The sequence below is a fragment of the Parasteatoda tepidariorum genome, chromosome 5 (genome assembly GCF_982258835.1).
Source record: "Parasteatoda tepidariorum strain Cologne lab strain chromosome 5, Ptep-v5.0, whole genome shotgun sequence".
Lineage (NCBI taxonomy): Eukaryota > Metazoa > Arthropoda > Arachnida > Araneae > Theridiidae > Parasteatoda > Parasteatoda tepidariorum.
The window spans coordinates 49,516,299-49,534,293 of record NC_141759.1 but is presented as its reverse complement, the minus strand read 5'-3'; the positions used below and the strand labels follow the sequence as shown (position 1 = coordinate 49,534,293).

At 30.1% G+C, this 17,995-nt stretch overlaps 1 protein-coding gene across 3 annotated transcripts in view; it reads right to left on the bottom strand.

The window, feature by feature from the left end:
• LOC107438890 (uncharacterized) overlaps positions 1 to 13,045 on the bottom strand; it is a 71,704-nt gene extending 58,659 nt beyond the window's left edge. For all 3 annotated transcript variants that reach the window (XM_087163865.1, XM_087163867.1, XM_087163868.1), the window contains exons 1-3: positions 12,717 to 13,045; positions 10,615 to 10,707; positions 6,061 to 6,174 (exon numbers count right to left, since the gene is read on the bottom strand). In XM_087163865.1, coding sequence (XP_087019991.1) covers positions 6,061 to 6,174; positions 10,615 to 10,707; positions 12,717 to 12,885 — 376 coding nt within the window. In that variant the 5' untranslated portion in view covers positions 12,886 to 13,045. The remainder of the gene's footprint in view (positions 1 to 6,060; positions 6,175 to 10,614; positions 10,708 to 12,716) is intronic.
• Between the last annotated feature and the right edge of the window lie 4,950 nt (positions 13,046 to 17,995).

Here is a 17,995-nt window from a genome sequence, read left to right as displayed (position 1 = left end):
CATAAGTAGAAATTTTCGAGCCGTTAGCGGCAAGTAATTCGATATTTTTATCAAGATGTTTCGCTGGACGCTGAACGGGATAAACCGAAACTGTTGATCCGCTATCTACCAGAAATTTCGTACCGGAATTTTGGTCTTTAATATATAAGCGACTATGATCATAACTCGCAACAGCCGTCGCCGAAACATGCGAGCAAGCTAGTTTTCCTAAAAACTGCATGGTTGCTTGCATTTAAGCGCTTTATTTCCGAATTTAAAATGGTACCAGCACGTAGAATACTGTTTTCTCGCTGGAGACTTGCTTCGCAATCAATTTCTGGGAGATTTTGACCTAAATGATGAAAGTCTCTTTATGGTTTTATTCAGTTCGGCAACAGTTGCTTCTAGTCTACTAATTCTAAGAGAGTCATCTTGCATTGCGGAAATTGTAGGGGTTATAATAGCAATTTCAGAGATTTTGTCGGCTATTGTGGCCAAACTTTCTAACTTATCCGAACTGACTGATAAAATTTGTTGAATGTTTAATGGTAAACGTTGAAGCCAGAGCATTTTAAGTACCTCATCTGAAACTTTAGTAGCGGACAATTTAGTCATTTTGTCTAAAAGTTGAGACGGTCTCAGATCACCCAACGACATATCAGATAATAAAGTCCTAATACGAGCACTTTCAGAATCGGAAAACTGATCGATTAGACGTTTTTTGAGAGCTACGTAGGAATCTTCATCCGGAGGGCTTTTAATTATGTCAGAGACAAAAGACGAAAGTTCACTGTCCAATGCAGAAACAACGTAGTGAAATTTGGTACCGTCCGCAGTAATGGTTGCAATTTCGAATTGTGACTGAATGTTACTAAACCACAACTCTATATTATCCCTCCAAACAGGAGGTGTTTTAACAGCCACACGCATGACTTCACTATCTGTAGGCATTGTAGAAAATAATGCAAAAAAGGCACAGAATATTCCTATTACGGCAGAGGGCATTTAAAAAAACCTTTTATGAGCAAAAATAAGGAACTTACGAGCGGAAATTTCTTGATTCTTGCAAGACTCCATTGAATTTCGTTCTAGTCCTGGGGTCACCATCTTTAGTGTTTGGAAGTATGTAGAAGATACCAGGCATTTTTATAATTATAACTTGGTTTATTTCCTTCATAAACAACTAAAATACTAAGAAGAGTTTTGCAAAATAAAGTCTATCATCAGAGTAAGTGGAAAGACATCAGTAATTCGGGACTAGGTGGCTTTGGTCCAGCGCACATCTCCGGGTGAGAGCTGAAGTCGAAGTGGCATACTGATCGACGGTGAGCTGGTTTTTATCCTTCTTGAGTGTAGGCGCGCGCAGTCCGGGAAAGCTGATTTGTATCTTGAGATATCGGTTTCTTCCAGCCGCGCTGTATTTTAATGAAGATGACGTTCTGCGTGACGTTCGATGTGATGAGTCTTTGATGACGCCACAATGGTATCAATTTCTATTTCTATATAATTTTTTATGGTATCAATTTCTATTTCTATATCGCTACAAAAATTATCGTCTTCGCTTAAGAAAAAAAAATAGAGCGTGGAAAGAAGAAGAAAAACTTATTATAACAATTATGAACAGCGGCAAATATATCAAAGCGAAGCGTTCTATTTACGTATCGAATATGTTGCCACATTTTTAACACAAAAGTTAAACTTTTCTCCACTTTGATAAATGTAAACTAATGCTAACCTTACAATTAAATTATTAATTCCTTCGTATATTATTGGTTTAAGTTGTCGAAAATTAATATTTCAATTGTAAGGTTCGCATTAGCATACATTTATAAGAGTGGAGAAAAGTATATGCATTTTTTAATAGTTTTTTGAATATGGCTCTTTGAAGACGAAAAAACATAGATGTTCTTACAAAATGAGTGATAACTAAAAAACTAATCCAAATTTTTGAAAAAGAAAAAAAAACTTCTTCATTATGTCAAAACACAATTATGTGCCGAGTTTCGTGTCTGGGCGAGGCTCCTGGGGCGATATATTGTGATTACCGACAGACGCACACACAGTCGCGTTTATTATTATGTATAGATGGATTAACATAATTTTTCAAAAAAAAAAATGTGCTAGACATCGCGTTCTTCGAGCTACAAAAACAGGAAAACCACTCCCCTGCAGAGGATCAGAACTGTGATGTCATGCTGTGATTAATCCTCACGAAAATAACCCAGGCTGTCAACAATTTCCTATTGTGTACCTCAAGATCGACCTAAGTAAATTACAACTCAAACAACATCAACAACAAAAAAAATTATTTTACAAGCACTTGAATTTTTTGCACTTATTTATTAAAAAAAATTTCGAGAATCATTAAGGGAAATTGAATAAAAGTTTCAGGGCTTACTTGAAAATGCAAAAGTTCTTTTAACGCAAATATAAAAATTGCTAAATGATGAATTCCAAATAATAAAACTGGAAGCAGAGTTTTTTTTCTTCTAATTTTGAGCTAAAATAAATTAAATTGGTGTTAAATGAGAAATTTATTAAGAAATATAATAACGAAATATAAAAAAAAGCGACCGCCTGATTTAAAGAACATATTTTAAGAAATATATTCACTGCTCGCTATTCTCCATCTCTCCCGAAATTGTCCATTTATAATCAGTTGTTATAGTTACTCGAACAGAAGAGAATTATCTAGGGAAAGTGGGGATCTTTACTTTGATTACCAAAGAATGGAATTGCTCTTTCTCGGGGGCATGGGAGTCAAAAAACATTTTTCTTTAAAAAAAGAAACTAAACGTCACGCAGTGAAAAATAATGTTTCTTTTTAGTGTCGGACGGAAGATTTTTTTTCTTTATTAAGTTCTAAAATTCCTCCTTCATAATTTTTCTTTTTACTTTATCTCTGCATGAGTAAAAATATTTTTTTAACATATAATTAAGTAATATATATATATATATATATATAATAAATGTTGATTTTTTAAACTTATTAATTGTCTATTTCTTCAAATTATTCAGTATAATATTACCTTCCACACGTCCATTTTCGAGCCCATCCTTGGTAACTGACAAATCAACCGCACTTCTGTACTGCAGTAAGAACGTATTTGAAAACAAAACCCCTCAATTTGCGCTTTTGTTTTCATATTTTGATATCTGGTGATCTTTTTACGAAAATATTTTAAATCATTCTTGAAAAATCTCCCGCTCATGTAAGTTCATTTGAATTCGCGACTCGCTTTATAGATTTCGTTTCATGTTTCATTCTGTTTTTTCTTTATATTTTATTTTCTGTTTTTACGTGATAGTTTTACTTAGTGTGTTCTATTTTATTTGTTGTAAATTTTATTGTAAGACTGTTTTTGAGTGCTCCTCACAATATTGTATTGAGATATTTCGCTTTGGCTATATTGATACAATATTAGAAAGCACTCCTATTTGCGGATATAACCATGTGAGCTGATAAAAAGATTATATATTTTACTTTCCCGATTTCTATTAATTTTTTCCATGTTTATATATATATATATATATATATATATATATATATATATATATATGTAATAACAGGGCTCCAACCCTGTTATTAGTGTTGTATTTAGCTTGAAATAATTGCAGTCATAAGCCATCATACGTTCTAAACAGGTTTATTAAATGTAGGCTGGTATTGTTAACAAGTCACGTCCCCACTCCTGAGAAGGAGGGAGAGTGGACAAGACTCCGGACAATCCCGGTACAGCTTATTTGGATCACATCATTATGAAAAGGACACGCAAAAATATGCGCTCTTACGTTTTATACCAACATAGATTTTAGGTAAAAAGGCACATTCGTACATTCCTTGTATCCTTACGCATTAAGGAAAATCATTTCTGCTTCCTTATATGGAAGTGAACGAGGGAACGATTCTAAAAATAACTCTTCCCTTGAAATATAAATCTATTTATATTTCAATGGTATGTTTTCAGCCTTGAATTCCCAAAATAGAATCTCTCTCCGCTTATTCTTTAACAAAGACATTTTATGAAAACGAAAGAGATTTAATTCTTTTATTAATACAAAAGTATTTACTTATTGTATTACATATATATATATATATATATATATATATATATATATATATATATATATATATATATATATATATATATATATATATATATATAAAATTTTAATTCATTTCCCTCGTTGAAAATTGTTTTATTGTAATAGCATTTTTACCCTTGACTAAACACATTTAATCCTTATAGTTTCTAAAAAAAAGTCTTTCTGTTATAGTGTTGATAAATTTCGCTTCTATTACTACTGAAGCAAAAAATTAGTTTTTACTTGTTTTGATAAAATGTTTCATAACGGTTTTCTCTTCCTCCCCCCTTCTTTTTGTTTTTTTCAGCAAGAAAATGTTTAAAGGAAATGTTGAATATCAGGATATTGAATATTTATTACTTTTTGCCTAGGAACGCGATTCCTGTCTATCCATTTGGGAAGTATTCTCTACTTGAAGTTTTTAAGAGCTTTATTTTTCACTTTGTGTAATAAAACTTCTTTAAACTGAAATTTTTTTTAACATCAGTAGGTGAGCGTTGAAAAATAAATAAATGCTAATCTATATTTTAAGTCAGATAGATATTTAAAATTCTTTTTAACTTTATTTTTTTAAAGGTTTCTGTTCCTGAATTTATGAATTTGAGTGTCCTATGCATCGAAATTTTTATTTTTTAAATGAGTGGTAAGATTAACTAATCCAATATTTGAGTCTGCTTTATTTGATTTTCATCTTAAAGATCGAGTACATTTAATTGAATATCTATAATACTACTTCGATTTCCCGTGTTTAAAATTTTCATCGGAAATGCTCTTCTTTCCAAAGTGACGTGAACATTGAACTCTCATAGAAAACATTCACTTGTAAAACTTTCACGTAAATGATCACAAATAATATGCTAATTACAGGAAGCCACCAGGTGACGCCGATAATAAGTCACCATGACAAGAGTGTAAGAAAGGCGTGTATAAGGAATGAGGGCAAGAATTATCGGCAGCCTGGAATGAGGGCGTACTCAGATTGAAGTATCCGAAGAACTTAGACTGCCCTCTCTAGGCTTTGACAACGATTCCAAGAGGATGGACATTTCCGACAACGTTACATTGCAGCTTATCCCGAAGTAAGAATATCTAATAAAGGTTGATATTTATAAGTAACTATCAAAAGATATTGGCGGAGTACAGCAACTATCGTACAGCAGTATCGTCAACTATCTGAAGCCACAGGATCGCAGTTTAAAGGGAAACCGTGTACTCACGTTTTTGAAATATTGCTCGCAGGTCTGTCCTTATTTTCGTAGTTTCATATTATTTTTTGGATTCTATGCACTCGTAGTTTTAGCACAGTAAATAAAACCTAATTACTTTAATATTTACTTTTTAATATTATTTTAATATTAAAATTCTCAAGTCAGAATAGCAGCGTAAAGGCGTTTGCACGTGAACGTTTTATAACGTTCTGTAACGTTTTGTTTTGTCTTTTACAGAATCTTGAGGCTAAATCTTGCGGAGATAGCAAGGGAAGATAACTTTATTAGGTCCACATTCTACTGATTCCTCTTAACCCACTCAAGAATGATCTCAATTATAAGCATATAAATAGAAAGCTAATTAAAAGAGTTCAGATAATAAAATCTGTATAAACGTTGTTCGTCACATATTAGAACATTTGTTAGTTATAATATATTGTGAATAAACTCTAAGCGATGAACTCATTGTTATCCTAGATGGTTAGCTATGCAGCCAGTGGAAGCTAAGTCACTTGTATAGTGCATTACATAACTAAATAGCAATTTTACCAATATAATTACGAGGCCAGGATTGAAAATATTATTTAATTAAAAATATTTTGCTTTTTTCCTTTTTAAACCCGCGGAGAAATTTTTTCGTGGAATTAAACTTTAACTGAAATAATAGAAATGAAACTTCTCCACAATTCAAGATAAAATCCCTGGAAAGGGTCAAGACACGTTTCTGTTTTTTTTCTCTGTTGCACATCTTTTTGACAAAATTTTAATCTTACTTAAAGCTGCTTACCTACACACTTCTTATCTTTTACAACAAATCCTTTCTTACAAATGCATGTAATTGTTTTACTTCCAAACCAGCCAGGAGTTATAGTACATCCATGTCCTTTTCCACAATTGCATGCTGAAACATTAAAATATGCACAAAATCATTAGTAAAATAAGATATAGGAAATTCAATCATAAAAATTATTTTTAATAATACTTAAATAACCTTTAGTTGTTGTCAAATTGTAGAGAAAAAATAGGAAAACTTATCTTGGACATAACTGAAATCTAACTTCTTTTTTTCTACCCGTAGTTTTGTAGTTACTAAGTTTGTAGTATTTATTCTAGTTGTTTTCAAGCGCAACATCGAAACGTTCATAAGTCTTTCGTGATTTTTAAAATTCTCAATGTTTTTAAAGACCATTTGATAAATTAGAGTTTTTCTCTTCTTGATGCCTTTTATCAACTCATAGAATTTGTCGGACGAACTTTGTCACGCCCTGTATCAAGTTTCAGAAATTGTTTCGATTGAAAATATTTTTATTCATCTTATACTTTTGTTTTTGTGTTAATGCCTAAAATTTTTTCAACCGTTTTCAACAGCTGTGATGAATAGAGCTAGCAATTTTAACGTTAAAAATTAACTTCGTTTACGTGTAATAACTAGACAAGAAACAATTTCACAAGAAAAAATAAATTTTTTTCATAAAAAAGCCTAGATAAAAATGCATACTCTCAAAGAGTAATTTACTCTCCTCCTACCAGGGAGAAAAAATATGTTTATGAAAAGAAAAATAAATGTGCTTCCATGATAAAAACACTGTTTTTAATAGCTAATATATTCACTCGGCATACATATAAATTTTAATACTTGATATTGCATACAATTTAATAGCCGCTGGGAAGCAGTAGTATCAGCATTAACACAGGTTTCAATAATGACAACGTTCAATTTTGTTATAGGCTGAAACTTTCTGCCATTGACTTGCTGCATTCTACTAAGGTAACTTTGTATATGCTTTTAAAAGGTAAAAGTCCAGACCATGATATAAGTACCCTATTTTCCAAAAACTATTCACGAAGGAGACTTTGCAGCGTAAATATAAACTATAATTCGTTAGAATATTAAATTTGGCCCGCCAGTTCTCTCAGAAAAAGAAAGAAAATAAGTTTTGTTTACATTTTATTGGATTTTATCTATGCTAAGACAGGGGTTATCAAACATACCTAACCACATCTGTTCTGACTGTCAGACTGCTCTCTTATCACTATCAAAATGTAAATTCACCTCTTCACTAGTGTGAGAATGCTTCTCGGTCCTCTGTGACTTTCCTTCTCGTAATAAGATATACCTATATTAGGTACCTGGACATATGGGTATTCTTGGAGAGATGGCGGACGAAGCAGCACGGGCAGGCTCCAGCGCGATTTTCTAGGGCCCTGAACCAGCCTTGGGACTCTTTCCTCTATTATTCAGAGCATCTATTTTCAAACTCCTTGACAAAACTGTCCACGAGCAATGACATGACTCTGATGGTCAAGGACAGACTAAAGAGCTGAATCGTAACTGTCTTAGCGTGCGTCAAAACGAGCTTCTTAAGCTAAACAGGAACGGTTTGAGGAACATCATTGGCCTTCTCATTAGACACTGCACCCTCTGGAGACACCCATACATAATGGGTGCTCTATCTGATCCAGGTTGCCATCTTGAGGAGGAGACTTTAACGCATAAACTTTGGGACTGTGAGTTCTGTTTTGCTCAAAGATTTGAGAAATTAGGCAACATTGTATACTGACCTGGAAACTGCAAGATATTTCTATCGGGTATTTGCTGACATTTATTGCAGCTATAAAGTATTCTTGTTAATCTTGATTTAGGGTTTGGGTGCAATAAACCTCTGGCCGATATGCCGTGCTCTTTGGAGCTTCCCAACCTCTAAGTCTAAGCTGGCCCATCGTAAAATTATGCAAGAAACATTTTTTTTCATTTTTTAAGTATAAAATTCTAGTGTGTAGAGCTGTTTCTATTTTTTTGAGCCGTCAAAATAATATACTTGAATTTCTTTGTAAAAGTTTCAAAATGTATTTTTCTGAGAAATGAAGTTAATAAATCATTCATCACTTTGTAGAGGGTTTTCCTTAAAATTTTTGAATAAGCATGATATTGTTGTTTAATATTGGAAATGAGTCTTCTGTATCTGCTCATGTTAGGGTTAAATATTGTTATCAGTTCAGAAATGCTAGTCTCTATTGTTTCTTTTGGCATAACATGAATATTAACTTTCTCCCTTTTTCTGTTAACAGTTTCCTTTTCGGCATCATAAAAATTAGTATGTATATCTTTCTCTTCATAGTTATTACAAATATTATACACGCAACTTTTCTTTCTTAAAATCACAAAACAAGAGTTTGCCCAGTGTTAAGACTTGAGGAATTAATTATTTTTAAATTTTGGAGTGATTTAGTTTTAAAGGAGGCATTTTCATGAATACATAGCCATGTAGTTCGTCCAAGTCTTGTTGGAACACATACCCAAAATAAACAATGTCGAGAGTGAAACTTACACAGAAGCATTTTCCCTTACAAATATTTTATGAAATTTTTTTAAATCATCTAAGAGATATCTGGTTTTTTTGTTAAGTATGATCTTTATCTGCTATTGATTTTTTATCTATTGATCTGTTAACGTCTTTTTGTCGGAAGAATTTGGTCACCAATTTCCGCTAGATTTTAGCACTTTATGTGCTTGATTTTGTTTTCTTTTTTTCGGAAATGAATGTCATTACAATTTTTATAGTTAAGTTAATTCTTAAAGATAGCAATGTGCGTCAAACATTTTCAATGTTCTTATAATACGTTTCACTTAAAAACAAAAATGTTTTAATGATAATTTATTAAGAAACAGTTAAACGAGTACATAAAAACAATTATTATAATGGTTGTAAATCTTATAAAAATAGAAAAAAAGTAGGTAAAGATAATTTGTATTAACAATTAAGAATCTGAATTCTATATTCTGATAAAAAAATTGTCTTACAAAATCTTCTCGAAACTTTGTGACAAGTTATGTTTATCATTACTTTTGTCATGTCTGTTAATAAATATGGTAACAGACATGGCATTTCAATAAAAAAGAAATTCTTTTTGCTAAAAAGTTTTATAAATTTTTTAATATTTTACTTGATTTAGAAAAAAATTTCCCGAGACTAAAGCAACTTGCAGAAGGATCTAAAAAATAAATTAATTTCATTCACCTAATTGGAATAACAGAGATAAAATGGCGAATGAAAAAAAAGGAGTTTTGCTCCTTTAAAATACACAGAACATTTAAAATAGCTGTTTCTATTTCGTTTCTATACACTCTTCACTGGTATACAAATTTTACTATTAAGAATTTCCAATTGTTTAATTTAAAAATATAAATCGTAGTTAGTAACAATCATAATGATAATTTCAGGACAGTTGAATTTTATTAATTAAAATTTTAAATGTTTACTTTTTATTTATAATAATCTTATCAGAATGTAATTTTGACAATTTTAAACAATTGTAAAATGTGACAGAGTGGAAAGTTCATTTATTGTAATGTAATTCTTGTAAAATTTTAATGTTATATGTTTTGGTCAGCTGTATTTCCAACCACCGTTTATATCATTTAATAAAAATATTATTTTTTCTTACTAGGCAGGGCAGTGAAGCATTATTCTTCTTGTACTAGAAACTATCTGCTAATAAGTATATGAGACCACGAAAAATTGCTTAAAGTTTCTTCGAAATTCGAATAAAAATTAACCCTTTTGATAGTCAGCGAATGGCTTTCAAATATAAAAAGAACTCAATTATTTGTACTTTTAATCTATCATGGTAAACAGAACTATCTTATTTTTGCAAAATAAATCACATTAATGGAAGATTTGTGTTAACATTTTATTTTATTTTTAAGAGAATGAATCATCCAGTTAAAAGGACGCTACAGATGCAAAAGGGCTAATGTATGCAGAAACAATGGGGCTTTGTTAGCTTTCAATGATAATGTGATATTCAAGAAAGAAAAACTTGAAACTTGATGTTCAAGAGATAGTAAGACGTAACACAATCTGAGGCGTGATACGTCAATCCAATCTGGTAAAAAACTTTGTGGAATTTTCTAAACCTTCACAAATCACTATTTCAAAACGCAATTATTAAACAGTAATAAATGTATATAACATAATTTTATTTGTTTATCTTTTCTATCTTTTGATCGATTAAAATATGACGGTAGCTATTTGTTAATCTTAGCTCACTTCTTAATTCTTAATTAGTTCTTAATCAGTTCTTAATTCCTAATTATTTGTTTTATTTTTTACCATGCATATGTAAACCATATGTTTAGAATGAAGGAAATTATAAATCACATTATGTTAATGTATATGGGCGTGTAAATACATATATATATAATCTCGATAATATAAATATTCGTTTCTTTAGACTTACCAAAAGTTAACAAAAATGTTATATAAAATGATGTTAAGATAACTTGAATCTGTTTAGAGTTAAAACGAAGACAGAATAAAATGTTTATTTTGTTAATTACCTTTACATTCGTTTTCTGATACTTTTCCATAATCTGGCCAACACACGCAACCTTTACCATTGTCATCACAGTCACCATTCTTACAGTTACAACCTAATTTAATAAAAACAATTATAAAATATTTCTGTTTCAATTATAATACTTAATGCTGATGAATTATTCGACCATTAAGTATAAAAGGTTTTTTTTTTTAAGTTCATGCGAAAATATGCAATAGAGCGTGCATATTATGTTGTATTTCATTCTAACTTTTTACTTCTTTTCTTAAGTAGAGAATAGCTTGCATTAATTAAGGAATTATATGAAATCACCAAGCAGCAAGAGCTGCGTAATCAACTTATTCACCATCTATGCATAAAAAATGAGAACAAAAGAAAAGAAACCCTACAAGAAGTCTTGCTGTCCCCCCCCTGACTCCACAGCAGAACGTGACTATTTTTTCCCTGTATTTCCCCTTCAATGCATTACTCCACTGAATTCGGGGTGATGTGTTTTTCGAGATTTTTAAAATCTTAATTTCGTACAACTAATAAATGTTTTGACGCATAATGCACTCAAAAGCAGAACAATTACCGCCACTTGTAAACGAATTTTTCGACATCGAAAATAAATAATTCTATTAATAACTAAGTTGAAAGATGAAGTAACAGAAAATAGGGTACAATCAATATAAACCGAATCTTATACCGGATAGATACAACCGAATCTTTTACCGGAAGTTGAAACAACCTCTCCAAGTATTGTCCAACCGTTGAGAACACGAAACACAGTTGAGAATAAAGTCAATGCATATAATGAAATAAAGAATTTGTGTATGTGTGTATCACCGGATTGTGGGTATACTGAGTTACGGAAATTACGACATTAAGTATGAAGATAAATGAATACAATTGTAAACAAATTACGATAACTAATTTTAATTTTTTCCTACATTCATAATTCAAAGACAAAAAAAAAGATAGATGGATATAAATATATTTGAATATATATAAATTCAAAATGAAGAATAAAACAAAGAAAAATTATAGACATATGAAAAAAAGGGGTTGGTAAATAATAAGTAAAAAAATAACAAGCAACATTTTATTTAAAAAAAAAATAAAACAAATAAATGTTAATTAAAAAATCGGAAAAAAAGCCGGAAAAAAAGATATAATCTTTTCTTCAGCCCTCACGATTATATCCGCAAAACAGAGTGCTTTCTGATATTGTATCAATAAAGCCAAAGCGAAATATATTAATACAATAGTGTGAGGAGCACTCAAAAAATTTTTTTATAAAATAACTACAAAAAAATAGATCATAAAAAGTAAAAATAACATGTAAAAACAGATAATAAAATAAAATAAAAAGAAAAACATTAAAAAGGGGGGACTATAAAGCGAGTAGCAAAATCATAACAACTTACATGGACGGATATTTTTCAAGAATGATTTAAAAATGTTTTCGCAGAAAGATTGCCAGATTACAAAATATGAAAACAAAAGATGAAAACAAAAGCGCAAATTGAGTGTAACAAGAGGGTTTTAAAGTGTCGTTCTTACTGCACTGCTGAAGTGATTTGTTATTCTGAGTTTTGATTTGTTAGTTACCAAGGATGGACCCGAAATGGATGTGCGCAAGCTTAAGCAGCTTAAGCGCAATAAATGAAACTTATTGTTTTTCTTAACTTTCTTAGTGTTTTCTTGTATTTATATATATATATATATATATATATATATATATATATAGGAAGGAAAAAGATAGATCGTCATCAGCTCACTCAATTATATCGGCAATTAGGAGTGCTTTTGAATATTGTATTAATATAGGCGAAGCAAAATTAAATATATATATTTATGCACACAATTTATCAAAATATTGTTTTTTTCTATAAATAAGTGTTGAAAAACTAGTAATAACTGTAGTTGCATGCAAGTATTTACATTAATATTTTCATGCTATCAATTACCCATAACATTTTTATGTAAATCAAATATATTTTTCTTAACAAATACAAAAAAATTGAGGTGTTATTCAGATTAGAATAATGATAATAAAGGATAATTATTAATTATCAAAGGCAAATGGTGCCGAAGCAAAATATTAGGAGACGTGCTTACTTGCTCTTTCACTGTAATTTGAATAAATACCCAGATTTCTTTCATCAGAAATATTATTTTTAGAAATTTCAAAATTTTCAGGTACTTTCCATATGTGAGATTCTGTGATAGAAAATATAAAAAACAAAAGAAACACAGCGCACAAAATACCAGGAGATTGGTCTCTCATCTTAGTCTTAAAAGGTTATAAATGCTATTTCTAACACAAATAAAAACAATTAGAAATTATTTTTCGCATACTAATATAGAATAAAATGTTTGAGAATATATAATATAGAATAAAGCGTGATACAAAAACTTTCTACAATAAAGCTGATTTTGCAGAAACTAAATGATAACATCAAACCGTTAGAATTTTAATTGTCTTGTTATCAAAATTAAGTTCACTTTCCAAACGCATTATTTTTATCTGTATACATATCATTGTCTAAAAGATTTTAATCAGTAAAAAACGCATTATCGAGATTCTATTAAGTTTGTTTAATTGTATTGTCTAGCAAAAGTTTCTTAGTTTAAACAGATACCATTTATTGAATTAAATTTAATAGTCATTTGAAAAAATAATTTCTTCATTTTTTTATTTTTAAATATTGTAAACAGTTTGAAATTTATAACTTTAATTGCAGGTGAATATTTGTAATAAAGTAAAACTTTCTTACATCGCAAGTATTGCTTTAAAAATGTCATTAAAAAAACGTTAAATTAGGTCATTAAAGTCAAATATTGTAGTTAATGACTGCACTGTCACAAATTACAACTTGAAAAGCTATTCATTCATTAAAAACTAATTGAAAAATTCATTAATTCACCCATGTGCTGCTTTGATGATAGACCAATTTTGTAATTTCAGGATTCGCCTATTCTTCAACGAGGATTCCTTCCCACTGCGGAATATTTGTTCTCATAAATGTGTTTTTTGAAGAACAATTTCCTTAAAAAAAATAGACTCTCTATTTCTGCTGTAACAATTATCAAATCGCTTAATTTAGGACAACCTTTTTATTATTTTAATGAGAGAAATTGTAAAAATTATTATTAGAAATAATGGCTTAATTGCCATTAATTAACTGGAATTGTGATTTTTTTTTTACCAGAAATGTCATTACCATACAGTACGGTAATTTTAACAGTATTCGTTTCACCGTGTATATTTGGCGAAGCTTTTCTCAAATTGCGTTTCCTTATTTAACGTCAAAACGCGTTGACTATACCGGTCAATAGCTCGTTTAATTCATTAAGCGGCTCAAGTACTCACCGCCAAACTACATTTTATTTGCGTAAACTAGTCATTTATCATTTAGTTGCTTAAATAAAAAAAATGACTTTAATTTTGTTCTTCTGCATTTTTACAAGAAATTTTTTGCTAAACAAAAACGTCTCGCAGTGGACTGATCTTTAAGACACGGTTCTTATCAGATCACCGAAGTCAAGCATCACTGGCTGCGGTCAGTGTGCGGGTGGGTGACCCACTTGGATCAGTCTGCGTAGGGACCGAGGGTGTGTGGTAAGGGTCCTCGTTAAAGTGTGCTACCATAAAGTGCTCGACTTCGCGCGCAGGTCGTCGGGTTACCGAAGCGGGGGTGCCATCCCCTCTGCAGAGGATCAAAATTGTGATGGCATGTCTTCGGATCTTCCTCAGGGATGTTTCCCAGACCGTCGCCAATAGCCCATTGAGCAGCTCTAGTGCGACGTAAATCAACTACAACAGCAAGACAAACACTTTATCAAAATTAAACTTCGTATTTAACATAAAAATCCCTATAACAAATAGCAGAAAAGTAGCTTGAGAAAAATGAGGTTAATAAATAATGGAATTTAAAAGCAAAAATGTGACCAAAATATAATATTTGTTAACATTAATTTTGCGCACAATAAATACTTTAGGCAATTAATATTTACTTTAAATGCTCTGAAAAAGTAGTACACATATAAAAATATGACGAATTGCCGGAAAAAGGTACCTAATATATTACTCGGTGTTAAGTTAACGATGCATAATTATTTCGTTTCTTTTTTAATATTTTGCCACAAATCCAAATACATATATTGTTAATTGTAGGAGATAAACTCTCTAACTGATTTTGATGTAAGTATTCAAACATTCATCGATGTTCTACAAAATTACTTAAAGGAATTCATAATTGTGATAAGTAAAAACAGTTCATTTTCCTAATGGTGGCAAATTGTTCTGTGTGCCGAAAAATAATTAATTAAGTTCCGATGCTCTCAGGTTTTGCGACTGATTGATGTTTTTACTTTATGAAAACTTTTTATTAAAAAAGTAATTTTATGAATCTTTGATTTTTCTAAAATTGGGACATATCTTACTTGGATTTTAATTCTGTTTTTATGTATTTAAAAACACAAAGAGAACGGAAAAGATTGCTCGCGAATATTAGCGTGAACTATAACTATCAACTATATAAGTATGAACTATCTTTTACATTTAATAATCTTAAGTGATACCAATACCACTATTTTGAGTGTTCAACATTACGTTACATTTTGGTTTGATGCATTATAACATTTAGAAACTTAAAATAAAGAAAATATAAAGGAAAATGTAAATATTAAAAAAAAATTATAATCGATTGTTAGTTTCTGTTCAAACTATAATAAAAAGAACGATGCTAGCCGCACTGCATGCTACATAAATATAACTACATTACCAGACATATAACATGCAAAAAGTGTCATTTTTATTTATAAACTTTACTGGAGTTATTTTATCTCTGAAATTTTCACTTGTTTGATATTTATTTCAAGTTCAAGTGTTTTTTGCTATTTTTTTTCTTTCAAGTTTTTAATAATAACTTTTTATCTATCATTGTAGAAAACTTTGTCTTTCGTGCTCAACTTCTTGTCAAAACTAGCAAATATGAGTAAATATAATACAAAAAACTAGAGACTGAGAGTTTAGATGTTGTTAGATATAAATCTTAACGTTTCTATCGAAATTTTTAAAAATATAAAAGAACTCAAGAGAAATCAAAAATATTTCAAATTTGAATTGTTATAAAATATATGGTTATCGTCATTGATTGTTAACAAAAAGATTTCTTCTTATATATTACTTCTTTCTGTTGCGCACATTCTGTATTCCTAAAAATAAATAAATTCCTAAGTATAATTTTTTTTTCAAGTACAGTTGAATATTTTCTCACATTTTCTCCGATTCACTTTGATACGATTAACATTCTAACAAATTTGCTTGCTTAAAATAATTATAACATCATATTTATTTTTAAAAAAATCCTTTTTTATAGACTTTTAAGGAAAACGACATTGAATGAGAAGCAACAATGATGTCTGGTATTCGAAACAGAGTTAACCTAGTTATTTGTGGTTATATAAATAAATATGTTATTTTTAATATCTATTTTGAAATGACACGAGTCAATGTTTTTTTTAACAAAGTTCAAGTCTCTTATTTTTCTTCAAACAGTTTTTTTTGTAAAGTATATTTTTGAATGGCACAATTGATTTCTAAAAATTTTTATCAAATATCCAATAATGTTATCTAGGTAAGATAAAATTTTACGAAAATGCAGGGGAAAACGTTTTATTTCAACATATTTCAATGGCTTGCGTGTGTATTTATTTATTTTTTTATAAAAACAAACTCTTATATTGTTTATTCTTTTGTGTGAATGGAAGTCTTATCTAAGTTTCATGTTAGTTTTTTTTTATTTATTTTTTTTTTGCTCTTTTTATTTTTGTTATTTTGTTCCTTTACTTACCTCTTATATTAAACCCGATCTCAGCCGAACTCACTCGGGTGAAATCTACTCACCCGATCAGCAGTAGATTTTTATAGCAGCTATGAAATTCTGCCTTTAATGTTTTTTTGAACATCTTCCTGTCTAACTAAACAGTAATTATTTAATTTGTTTATCGCGAATAGTTTAATATAATTGTGATTTTATTTTACTAAAAATAAAATCCATAAAATTTTAAGCAAAAGTGCTTATAGGTGCCATGAGATTTGTAGATTATTTTCAAATTAAGTTATTCTTCTACAGAAATTGTGTCGTCATCGCTATGAATACACTGTATTAAAGCGTGCTATTTGTACAAAAATATCCAATGAGAAAACTTAATTGAAGCATTTATTACTGAAAGGATATAATGGTATTACCAACAAATTTACGATGAAAAATATGTAACATAAATAGGATTAAGGAATGAACACTATTATATCTTTCATTTTGTAGTTCCCAACACTCTATAGATTACTCATACTCATTATTGTAAGTGTTGAATCTTGCGCAATGTTTGGCTTGAAGGATTAAAGGTCGTCGCCAACCTCAAAAGCGATGCCTCGTATTGACATTCTTTATCTGATACTTTAGAAACATTGTTTAAAAATGTTAGGGATTTATACGTATAAAGACTCAGAAATCAAGCTCTATTCCTAATGAGAAGAAATAAGCTTTGAGAATATTTATTTGGTATGTCTTGAAATGTGCTTCATTTTTTTAAAGTTTAAAACATTTATTAATGAACAATTTTTATCACTTTCGCTGGGTTCTTTTTTTGCAAGCAAAAATTTAAAATACGTTTTGCATAAAGGACGTTTTAAAATGGTGTGAAATGAAAAGAGATAATTTTTTTTAAATTTGCAATTAGTTGGTCTTTAAACAGCTTTTCAAAGTAATCATCGCACATATTTTACAACATTAGTTTTTGACAAATCATCGATTAAGTATTTTGTAAATGTTACCGGCAAAGTATGAAACGCCGGCATTGTATAGAATGCCTAACGTTTTTAGGAAAAGTATAAAATGTGAGAATGATTACATACCTTGCCTAGGCATTGTATACAATGCCAAATGCTATTTAGGCAAAGTATGAAATAAATGTCCTGATGAGGTTATTATGTAAAAGATGGGCTTGTTACTGTGAACGACCGAAATCGGTGGTTGTTGACTTTCACCGGTGAATGTTGACAATCACATAGTCGATTTTGGTGAATGTCCGAAATATTTATTACATCCGATTTGATATTAATTTATTCGTCGATATAATTACATTTATTCAATATTTTAAAACTTACTGACGATAGATTAGAAGAAACATTAGTGTTTGGAGTATCGGGCAGATGTATACCGGGCAGTGGCACTAAACCTTAAAAAAAACATCAGTGTATGGTATACCGGGCAAATGTATACCAGGCAATGGCACTGAACCTTAAAAAAACATCAGCGTAGGGTATACAGGGCAAAAGTATACCGGGCAGAGGCACTTAACTAGACCTAGTATATATTTCGGATATTTAC